At 43.9% G+C, this 12215-nt stretch overlaps 1 protein-coding gene across 23 annotated transcripts in view; it reads right to left on the reverse strand.

Moving 5' to 3' along the window:
* The window catches only part of SYNJ1 (synaptojanin 1), a 100412-nt gene that overhangs the window by 12032 nt on the left and 76165 nt on the right, over positions 1–12215 (reverse strand). For 8 of the 23 annotated variants that reach the window (XM_013982569.2, XM_013982558.2, XM_013982564.2 and 5 more), the window contains exons 23-29: positions 11043–11205; positions 6814–7023; positions 5499–5666; positions 4910–4948; positions 2967–3014; positions 1422–1460; positions 1212–1282 (exon numbers count right to left, since the gene is read on the reverse strand). In XM_013982569.2, the coding sequence (XP_013838023.2) occupies positions 1212–1282; positions 1422–1460; positions 2967–3014; positions 4910–4948; positions 5499–5666; positions 6814–7023; positions 11043–11205 (738 nt within the window). The remainder of the gene's footprint in view (positions 1–1211; positions 1283–1421; positions 1461–2966; positions 3015–4909; positions 4949–5498; positions 5667–6813; positions 7024–11042; positions 11206–12215) is intronic. The other 15 variants (XM_013982571.2, XM_013982563.2, XM_021070923.1 and 12 more) reach the window with 3 other exon arrangements.

Raw genomic sequence — 12215 nt, forward strand, 5'->3', positions numbered from 1 at the left:
GTCAGGGAGAGAATAGTAGTAGCTGGTTCTTAACCCGCTGAACCACAATGGGAACTCCTGCTTTCTTTCTTTTTTTCCTTTTTCTTTAAATTACTCTTTCTATCTTGGAGAAACATTTCACTTGGGCAAATAATGGAATAATGCTGTGTAAAAGAGAACACTGATAAATATGCAGAAAACCATAGCTGCACAATGTAGGGAAAAGCCTTGCAATGCCATCTGCTCTCCTGCTTTTTAATACCTTTAAAATCATTTTGGTGTTTCTGAAATCAAATTTTAAATCCTCTGACTGAAGAATGACTTTACCTCATTAATAACTCAGAAAATATCAGAAAAAGTTGCCCCAATACACCATTTCTTCATACTCTAAGAGATTCAAAGATATTTATTTAGTGACCATAATTACTTAACTGTATCACTTTTATTCAAATAATGAAGTATGTTTATAGTTACTTTTGAAGAGGATGTTACAATACTGTTCCAGCTGAAAGAAAGGTGCCTTGGAGAGTATTAAGTGCAATTCCCCCACTTTACTTATTATTATTATTTTTTTTTCTTTTTAGGGCCATACCTGTGGCATATGGAAGTTCCCAGGCTAAGGGTCCAAATGGAGCTGCAGCTGCTGGCCTACACCACAGCCATAGCAACACCGGATCTGAGCTGCATCTGTGACCTATGCTGCAGCTCACGGAAACACTATATCCTTAACCCACTGAGCGAGGCCAGTGACTGAAGCCACATCCTCATGGATTCTAGTCGGGTTCTTAGCCCACTGAGCCACAAGGGGAACTCTGCAATTCTCCCACTTTAGAGCCGAGGAAACTGGGGCCTTGATGAGTCCCCTGATTTCTCCAAGATAACACAACTGATCAGAAGCAAACTGGGACTGGGAATTCCCATTGTGGCTCAGCAGTAATGGACCTGACTAGTATCCATGAGGATGCAGATTCGATCCCAAGCCTCGCTCAGTGAGTTAAGGATGTGGTGTTGCCATGAGCTGTGGTGTAGGTTGCAGACGTGGCTTGGAACTGGCAATAGCTGTGGCTGTGGCTGTGGTTGTGGCCGGCAGCTGTAGTTCTGATTCAACCCCTAGCCTGGGAACTTCCATATGCCGCAGGTGCGGCCCTAAACAGACAAAAAACAAACAAAAAAAGAAAGCAAACTGGGACCTAGAACTTAGACCTCCTGGCTCCCCATGAGGTGTTGCCTACCGGTCTGGCTGCACTGTATCCAGCAGGTCCTGGGCCCGAGAGTCCTGTCTGAGGTGAAGGCTGGCTGCGTCCTGGAATGAAGACATCGCACCATGTATGTTCGTTTTTCAGAGAAAGAAAGAAACAAGAAACCATGTACTTATGTTATATCCCAAGTGTCTATTCATGGTCCAGTTTTAAGGTTAAGTAGCTGAATTCAAGCGTTTTTACCTATATTATCTTTCCGTGTCGTTCCAGGGCTTTTGGGTGCTTTGAAGCAGGAAGGAAAAGAAATTAGTCATAAGTAAACAATCAAGCCATATTGCATAACATCAGCTGGCTGTTCTGCTTCATTATCAGCAGAAATGGGGGCCTGAGATGGGAACGAGAGAACGGGCTTTGGAGAATGAGGAAGGGCAGTAGCATTCCCACCAAGGGAAAAAGCAGAATATTTACAGTGACATTTACGGGATGGGCTCAGCCCTCAGCCTGATACATCATTAAGCTCACTCGTAAGGTGACTTTCCGACAGAGTTCTCTCCTGCTGAAGACACACAGTCAGCTTGTGGGAATGTGGGAGTGGTTGGCCGCTTCCCAGAGTGCGGGGGACAAACCGCCCCGGAGCACACAGACAGAACGGCATTTTCTGAGTCACACTAGAGGTGCCTAATGGCAGTTTTAGGTCTTGGTGCTGCAGATGTCATCACGGATAAAGTAATCCTATGATGAGATCTTTCGGATTTCTATACCAAAGCCTATGATTACTGCGGAAGACAGGCACGTCTTATTACTAAGTACCTGCCTTCTGCAAGTCAATGTTAAACTATGGCTCTAACTCATGAGACAGGCCGTCAGAGGATGAAATGAAATAAACTACTTTGGGGGCCACAAGGAGTAGGGGACACTATTAATGGCAGCATCTCAGGTTTCATCTGTTTGAAAGGAAACTCAAGTGTAACGTTATATGAAACCAGTCTTTCAATAACTATAATCTTAACAAATGGCTTCTCATTTTAACAGCTTTTTAACCAAACTTAGTTTGGCGTCATCGTGCATTAAAACATTTATGTTATCTGAAATCATCCAAAAAAATACATTATTCTTGGACCTGAATTGGTAAGGTTTCATATCATTATTAGTTTTTTTTTTGCTTTTTTGTTTTGTCTTTTTAGGGCCACACCCACAGCATGTGGGAATTCCCAGGCTAGGGGTCGAATTGGAGCTGCAGCTGCCAGCCTATGCCACAGCCACATGGGATCTGAGCCATATCTGCTACCTACACCATAGCTCATGGCAACGCCGGATCCTTAACCCACTGAGCAAGGCCAGGGATCGAACCCATATCCTCAAGGATAACTACTTGGGTTCGTTAGCCCTGAGCCACAATGGGAACTCCTCATTATTAGTTTTTTTTTTAAATTTCAAAATTAGTATGTTTCTAAACATTTTACTTATTATGAAAAGGATTCTGAAGGCATTCTTTTTAATATAACATGGTACAGTAATTTCCCATCCTACATATGTATGTTAAATATATACAAAACAGAGCACAAAACAACAGAAGAACTGCAGGGGAATTAAAGGGACATCCATTAGAAACTACACAACACAGAATGAAAAGAGGAAAAATACAAAGTTACAAGGTATACATAAGGAGGGGAAGGGGGAGTTTACAGTTGGACCAAGAGAAGATTGAGTTTGCCTTTAAACACTGGAGGTGCTGACATTTAGAAATAAAGCCAGGGATCCATTTCTATGATGCAAAGGTCTTGTTACCTTCCAGTTCTCGCCTAGCTACCCCAGGACTGGGAGGGCCTCCAATACCTTTTTAGAGAAAGAACAAAAGCTGTGTATTGTTCAGGGCCCACAGCACAGAATGAAAGGCAGGCACGCAAAACAATTTCCGAGTTAAACTTACTTTTGCAAAAAAAAAAAAAAAAAAAAAGTCTTTCACTGCTTTAAATGTCTTCAAAGTTACCAATACAAACCAAGGTGATTTTGGATGCTTGCCCCAAACCTGAGTTTAGCCCTTTCCTCAGAGTAGAAGGGGGAGGGGGGCAGTTTGCTTTTCATATCTGACATTACTAAGCAGTAGGGAATTTTAAAATATGTATAATGAAAATCTTTGTCTCGTGACATCTCATTTTTATATTGAGTTAAATCATTATGAATGAAAGTGCCAACATTTGACAGTCTTAAAGTTCCAATTTCATTTTAAATTTCTATGAGACTGTATTAGTCTCTTAGAAGTTGGTTTTCGATGCATTATTTAAAAAAACCCTCTACTACAATTACTTTCTCTAGCTTAATGATTTCAAGCAGCTATTGGCTTATAAGGTTAAAAAAAATATGCTGCAAACACTGCTTACAAAAGAATTGTAAAGAGAAGCAATTTAAAAAATTAAATCAGATTTCTAAGTAAAGCATTGAGCCGCTACTACGCATAACTTTTTACAAGTTTATTTCAAAATGAATTTTCTACAGATTGTTTTTATAATTAGAGAAGATAAACAGAATCTATTATGAAACTATAAATAAAAGCACAGGTTTGAAAAGGGAAAAATTAAAGGTTTTTTTAAGTCAATGGAAAACTTATCATCTGGTAGTATTTTTATTTCTTTTTAGGGCTGCCCCTGAGGCATATGGAAGTTCCCAGGCTAGGGGCTGAATCAGAGCTTCAGCTGAGGCCTACTCAACCCACTGAGGGAGGCCAGGGATTGAGGCCACATCCTCACAAACACTAATGTCAGGTTCTTAACCCACTGGGTCACAGAGGGAACTCCATCTGGCAGGGTTCTGTGGAAGCTGCAGTGCTGAAATAATTTTGCTCTTCATTATACAAAGTGATGAAAAGCTACACGTGGCAAAGTTAATCTGCAATAAAACGGGAGTGGGTCTGCAGTGTCATTAGACAGCTAGAGTAGAGAGACACCAGCTACACGTGTACGCTGAGCCTTAATGATATTAAAAGCAGATTTGTAAAAGCTCTTCTGTGGAACTGTGATAACCTGCTTCAGCCTTTCTTGAGAATTGGATTAAATAAACTTGTCAAATGTATACCTCCAACTGAGCTTTGTGAGCATTTGCATGTAAACCAAATAACCTACACTTGACGACAACACAGTGACCCACGTGTGAGTAAGAATTCCTTTATGAAAATATAGTAAGGAAAACTGTCCTTAGATTTTAAGAAATGACACATGAATTTTATGACAAGTTATGATAAAGCCATGCAAAATAAAAGATATCTTTCAGATAATTATTATAATTCTCAATTGCATTCCCAGGAAATTCTGTGCTACTAGCCAGGGAATGCACCAGTGCTCTAAAACAACCTAATATAATCAAATATTTGGGAAACATTCTCCATTCAGTGGGCCTGAATTGCTTTTGAAATTGGTACAATTTGGGGGAATTAAATCCAGTTACTGAAATGGCTCTATTTATTAAAAAAAGTGTATCAGGCCTTGATGAGTAATTCAACTGGGATTATCTGGAATAAAAGTATTTGTTAATCCTATTCACTAATAAAACCAAGCTCTAATCTTTTACTTAACAGGAATACAATGGGAGTTTGGAGCTATTTTTAACTTGGAATATAAATGTCATTCATTTTAACTTTTATCAGACAAACCCGGAATGTCTTTCAGTTACAGGGATCAACCCCCCAAAGACGAATGAACCAAGATCCAAATATTATAACAAACATAAATGATTACCTCCAAATTCTTTTCTAGCAGGTGCAGGACTCCTAGCCCCTTATAGTTCATAAGAGAATATGCAGCAGAAAGGAAATGACATTAAATAAAGAATTGAAATGTTAAAGATTTACTATAGCATTCATGACGTCAAATAGCACGTGGAAACTATTCCTACCGTGGTGCTATAGAAAAGCTATTACTTTATGCAGATTACTTCTCATAACACTATACTTATTTAAAAAGAACACTGAAGCGAATACACAACACTTTACGGTAAATAAGTATATGTGTGTTCGTCAGTTCTAATTATGCATTTTACAGAAATTAGTGCAATGACACCAAGAAGCACAAACAAAACAGACGCTTCCTGCACACCTGCGAGAGGTCAGCTCTGAGAACGAGTTACAGGAGCCGAGCTGGGGAATATCTTTTTCCCCTGTGCTGTCACATGGGCTGCGTTCTTTAGCAAAAAGCTGAGGGAGGAGCACCGATGATAGAAAAATGCTAACACCTAGAAGCTAGAGGTTGGAAAACATGCACAGCCTTTTAAAAGAGAGTGGAGGAGGCTTTTCAATCCAGCCAAAACAGAGATGAAATGGCCTGTTACCTGAGGGTGGAGGCGGCCTTTGCGGGGGAGCTGGACGCGCGGGAGGAGCAGCGGGAGGAGCAACCGGGCGGGGAGGAGGAGGCCGCTTGGGTTCTAAGGGCTGGCAAGAATCCTTCTGCTGCAGTTGTGCTGCTGGCGGAGCATCGCTAGGAGAACCTGCAAAAGGACCTTAGGGAAGAGGGTCAGGCTCCTGATGAGTACGAGCACAAGGTATTGTGCTTTCTTTATACGTACGATAATGGTCTCCATTTTGCTCATTTTCTCAATTTGTACTTCAGTGTAAGGATGCCCATTTTCAGGATCGATACTATCAGCAGTTCTGCTAGTAAGTTACCCTTCGGTACCAGGGAGGCAATAAGGCCAGTTCTCTGCGCTTCTTCAGGCCCCAGCAAAGCGGTGCCAAGTACTGTGTGAGTTACCTGCGCTCTGCTGGCCCTCAGAGAGAAGAAAAAGAAAAGGGGGGGGAGTCTCTTCTTCTCTCCATACCTTAGTTTACCTTGCATTTATCGAATGAAGCCCTTTCTTGAGTAGTGTGGGGGAGCTGGAGAAGTTTGTGAGATGGAAGACATTTTCGGAAGATCTGGGTCAGCGGGGAACAGTGACTTAACTATGTAATGTAACAACTTCCAGAGACAAAGCTGACTTTGGAGGAGTCGTGACTATCAAGGTGAATTCAAAAAATCTGTTCTAGGAGCTCCCGTCGTGGCTCAGTGGTTAATGAATCCGACTAGGAAACATGAGGTTGCGGGTTCGATCCCTGGCCTTGCTCAGTGGGTTAACGATCCAGCATTGCTGTGAGCTGTGCTGTAGGCCGCAGACGTGGCTCGGATCCCACGTAGCTGTGGCTCTGGCATAGGCCTGCGGCTACAGCTCTGATTCAACCCCTAGCCTGGGAACCTCCATATGCCGCAGGTGTGGCCCTAGAAAAGGCAAAAAGACCAAAAAAAAAAAAATCTGTTTTGTCTCTTTTGGCTTCATATTTTCACTTAGGTACTATACAGATGTAGAGTTAAGCCCAAATAGTTATGGGTTCTCACTATAGTGATAGACAATCATCCATGATAAGGACAAAGCTGGCCACACAGAAAAAGAACTAAGAAAAATTCTCATCAGGGGACAGCAATGGGTTTCCTTTCCACTTAGGGCTTAACCGTCTACAAAGTATCCTCTTTTACATGCAAAGAAAACATGGCATACTTTAGCTTCTGGACATGAAAGCGAAATAGAAAAGACCCAAAGGCATCAGCGATTTACCCATCTAAGTCAAACGTATCAGCCAGGGAAAGTCATACACAACTTGAAATAAAATACACACTCTGTGAAGCTGGGTGCCCAGGCGTTCTCGACGGAGCTCGACTTGGTCTTACGGGAAGGGAAGGCACAGGACCCTCTGATATTGTAGGTGACTGGCAGGGACTGGTCCGGGGTGAGGAACTTGGGGATGTGCCGAGGCCAGAGCTTGAAGATGGCTGGAGATGCTGGGGAAGGATTTCCTCCACCTCGGCACTGTAGTCATCCACGTCGCCTGAGCAAATGCAAGGTCACCAAAGTTACCACCGTGACAACTTTCTCAAAAAAATGTTCTTTTCACCAATCTAGGCTTTAAGGGGTTAAGGATATAAAATAAACAACGCTAATAGTAGGACACTGCAAGCATGTACAGATCAGGCATGCAGGCATATATAAAATTTTTACACACAAAACTGGAACTAGTGCACATGTTCTTAGAGAAAATGTCATTAAAGACGGTCTGTTGTCTCAGGGCAACAGAAGGTGGTGACGAAGCCCTGGAGTGGGGCTGACACCAGGGCTTTCAGTATCCCACGAAGGAGCTGTCCCAGGGCTGGCAGAGTCTCCTTCCAGATGTTCCTCCCGTTCTACTGAACTGTCCTCTCCCCGGTGCCCTCAACTCAGGTCCCGCCCTTGTGGAGACAGGCTCTTCCACGGTTCCCCCAAAGTCTCCTCACTGCTCCGTCTGCTGTGCTCCCTCCACCTCACCTCTGCTTTCCTTAGGGTTGGAAAGGGGGGTCAGGGTGCCCTTGCCACCCAACTCCAATTCTAGAACTTTCGTCTTCCAACCCTGAACAAAAAGCCTATTTCTTTCAGGCTGTGTCATCAAAAATCTATGGAACACCTTCACCCCCCCCCCCCCATCTCCAACCTCCATCTTTCTGGTCATTTGACCCCACTCATCAAGGACTAAGGAGACAGCAAGTTGGCAGGTTGGGTCCTCCCATCTTTCTGGGTGATAATGAAGACCACGTGGACAACCCATCAACAGCCTAATGTTTTAACCCTGCAGCCAGTCTTCTCCACCCCAGACACATATGCCCCTTGGAACTGCAGCACCTCTGAAACAATAAACCCAACACACTTCCCTCTGATCACCACCTCCCAGCCTCTCAGCCTCGCCCTTGGTTACTCTTTCCTCTTCTGACTTCACCGGGATCCAGGCCTTTGAGCCCTCTTCTCTTGGTGCCTATGGGATTTTTCCTCTTTGCATCTGTCTTCACACCCCCTGGTTTCTGCCTTGGCTACTACATCTTACCCAATATTCTTCCATTGCACCTGTATCAATTCTGCTGTCTAGTTGCTCCATAACTGTACCTGGGCTGCTGGGTGCTGCTGCCAGAGAAAACCATGTGGGCCTGATGACTGCAGCCACATTAACTCTGTGGTTTGCAGCCTCATCTGGGCTCCCACGGCTGCCTGGCAATTGCACAATTCCCTGGCTGGCTCTTCCCTGAACCCCTTCTCAGGAGCTTTATCTTGAACCTTCTCAACTCTCCTGAAACTGTGGTTTGCCCTCCTCTTTAAACTGCACAGAGAAAAGGAAGTCTTTGTCTCTTCTAGGGCTGTTCCTGTGGCATACAAAGATCCCGGGCTAGGGGTCTAACCAGAGTCGTAGCCGCTGGCCTACACCAGAGACACAGCAATGCCAGATCTGAGCGCATCTGCAACCTAGACCACAATTCACAGAAACCCTGGATCCTTAACCCACTGAGCAAGGCCAGGGATTGAACCCGCAACCTCATGGTTCCTAGTCAGATTTGTCAACCACTGAGCCACAACGGGAACTCCAAAGGAAGTCTTAAGATGGGGAACCCTCTCTTTGATGACCTGCCCCCCCCCAGCTGGAGTCTAATCATGTGGTTGCAGCCATGTATCTGTGGATGGAAAGAATGGGGTTCTCCCACCCTTCTTTCCAGTGACCCTGCTCTGCCACTCATTCTGGCCCACCCTCCCCCAGGCCCTCAGCCCGTTCCATCAGCACAAAGCATTCTCCAGCCTCCCCATTTCAAAGCAAGCAACACTCCTTGGAGCAACTGCCTCCTTCTCGCTTTCCCGGGCCATAGCCAAACTTCTACAGACACGCTCTGCACTTCTTCGCCTTCTGTCCACACCCTGATTTACCACCATCTGGCTTCATCACTCTGCTGAAATCACTTTCCTGAATGTCACCAACAGCCTCCTCCCTGATACTAAACTCAAAGGGCAAGATGCAGTGTTCACTTCTCCTCTCTCTGCAACACACGGCACCACGGACCACTCTCCCTCGTCAGCCTTTCTTTCCTTGATTTTTGAGCCGCTATATTCTCCTGGCTCTTGGACATTTCAGCTGTTTCTTCTCATTTTCCTTTCACAGGCAGCCTTCCATTTATCCTTAAAGTCTGTGTTTCTGTTTGATCCCAGGGCCAGTCCTCTTCCACCTCTGAGTAGTCCTCCCAGCCAAGCTAATAAAAATGCGTGGCCTTAACTGGCGTCAGAGCTGCCTCGTGGGCCAGGGCTCTCTGCTGAGCGCCAGACCCACATCCGCAGAGCCTAATCTGGGCCTGATGGACCCTGTAGACACCTCGAACTCGTTGCCGTGAGCTGTGGCGTGGGTCGCAGACGCAGCTCGGATCTGGCATTGCTGTGGCTCTGGTGTAGGCTGGCAGCTGTAGCTCCGACTGGACCCCTAGCCTGGGAACCTCCATATGCCGCGGGTGCGGCCCTAAAAAAAAAAGACAAAAACAAAAAAACTATTGGAAACGATAAGTAAATTAATAAGGTTATATGATATCAATTTACAAAAAAAGAATCTGAAGACCGAGTGAGAATTCGATTAAAGAGCATAGAGGGGGTGAACCAGAAAGAAGGAAGGCCTAAGCATTGGGGGTGGGGGATCTACGCAGATGTTGCAAGCACGTTCGTGTGGGAGTAAGTGAAGAAGAGGGTGTAAGAGGAGTGGGTGTGGATGGAAAGTGCATTTGGTCTTCAGCATGTCGAGCCTACACCAGAGCCACAGCCACGCAGATCTGAGCCGCACCTAGACCACAGTTCACAGAAACCCTGGATCCTTAACCCACTGAGCAAGGCCAGGGATTGAACCTGCAACCTTATGGTTCCTAGTTGGATTCATTTCTGCTGGGCCATGATGGAACTCCAAGTCTTCAGATTCTGAATTTCAATTCCCCTGGGAAAATTTTACAACTTCCCAACTCGAGGTTAGGCAACTGTCCCATGAACTACTGCAGCATCATTTGCTAGTGCCTTGATGTCATGTGATACCTGCCTGCTTACTCGTATGTGACACCCACTGGACTGTGAGACTGGGGAGAGCAAGGATGACATCTGCACTTCCAGCACCTGGCACGTAAAAGGTGCCACGTAAACGTGTGGACCAAGTACCAATGAACAGAGATGTGAAAACAAGAGGATCTTCTACAGTGTTCAACTCAAATGCGTTATCTAGATGTGCAGGGTATCACAATACGATGTATTGTCATTTTACAAGCTAAGGTATATCTTTTCATGGAAAATATGCTAAGATCGTATAGCAGACACAGCATGAGAAAGCAAATGCAGTTCTTAGTCATATTTCAGGAAATTATTATATCGAGATAACCTGTCCTGAATTCTAAACTTTTGAAATGATTACATTTCTGTGAGTGGGTTCAGTTTCAAATGCATGGGTTCCTAGTCAATTTGAGAATGCCAAATCCTAACCACTTGACCATCAGGGCTCTAGCCACCTTAAGAATCTTTTTTTTTTTTTTTTTTTTTTTCCTGCATCCACGGCATTCAGAAGTTCCTAGGCAAGGATGGAACCCACGCCACAGCAGTCACCCAAGCCATGGCAGTGACAACACCAGGTCCTTTAACTTCTAGGCTGCCAGGGAACTCAGAGTCTTTTAAAACTACTTTGAAATATAACCTCTTTTGTAATAATTATTTTGAACTCATTTCTGCACACTGAATTTCTACTTTTCCACCTTAACTATAATCAGTGGAACCAAACCATACACCAAAAATACCAATTTGTACTCTTATCACACAAGGACATAAACTAACACTTGTTAAGCTCGGCATGGTAGAGGGGCAAACAGATTTGAAGTCTGGGTAGAAGCAAACTACACACAATACAATGCAAAACAAAATCTAATTAATATTGTTCCGAGTGTTACAAGAAGGAAGAAAAAGATAAACTTGGAGACCGAGACTTTACTGAGGGGAAGGAAACTTGTCTAGAAGGACAGAAGCAAATGTGTTTAAGAAGCGGACCTTCCATATCGAAGTCGGCCGTGACCTCCGCATCTTCACCCAGCAGCGTGGAGCTTGTTGATGACGGCAGTGGGACGCTGATTTTCTCTAAACTCATTTCCTCTTCCAAATTTTTGATCCAATCTGGACTTTTTAAAGTAATCGTTATGGTCCGACCCAATAACTAGTTGAATAAAACAGATACAAAATAAAGATTTAGTGACGTGAAAATGAACTATCTCGGCATAAAGTGACTGCCTGAGTTATACTATGCAACAATAGAGGCTTAATTCAGCTAGACTCACTTCGACCTAAGCATTTCACAGAGTCTGGATTTTTAACTAGTTTAAAATGTCCCCAACTCTCCCTTGAAGAGCTTATGTTGTGAAACCTCAGGCCTTTTTTTTTTTTTCTAGGATGCACACAGATTTAAGTTGCCTTTGCTGGAGCCAGTATCTTTTCCTATCTGGACATAAACTCACTGATAATTCTGCTTACATAGTTTTATATGTCCAATGATTTTGATCCACAGATTAAATAATTGTTCCTACATGAAACAACTAAAGGGAAGATGGTAAAAATCTTTAAGACACTTTTTCTGGGAGTTCCTGTTGTGGCTCAGTGGTTAACGAATCCCATTAGAAACCATGAGGTTGCTGGTTCGATCCCTGGCCTTGCTCAGTAGGTTAGGAATCTGGTGTTGCCGTGAGCTGTGGTGTAGGTAGCAGACGCGGCTCAGATCCCGCATTGCTGTGGCTGTGGCATAGGGTGGCAGCTACAGCTCTGATTAGACCCCTAGCCTGGGAACCTCCATATACCGAGGGAGCGGCCCAAGAAATGGCAAAAAGACCAAAAAAAAAAAAGACACTTTTCCTGTTCATTAAGACCTTCCCAACTTGGTATAATGGTCTTGAAAGCTGCTATACTGTCAAAGTAGTTTCAGCATTCCAACTGTCAGAAGAATATTGAGAGACTTTAAGACCATTTTAAATCTTCAACAGAAGTTAGTATTCTTGAAAACAGACTGGCATCTGTGAAGATGACATACTGCCTTTCCTATCAATTCGAGCAGCTTTTAAACAAAAGTAAAATCTAAAACAACCAACACATTATAACCAAGTTGTACTATCCTGTTGCTGTATTTAAAAACAAACACAAAACCTTCCTTGGCTCAAAGTGCCACTGACATTAGAA

This window comes from Sus scrofa, chromosome 13, assembly GCF_000003025.6.
Source record: "Sus scrofa isolate TJ Tabasco breed Duroc chromosome 13, Sscrofa11.1, whole genome shotgun sequence".
NCBI classification, from domain to species: domain Eukaryota; kingdom Metazoa; phylum Chordata; class Mammalia; order Artiodactyla; family Suidae; genus Sus; species Sus scrofa.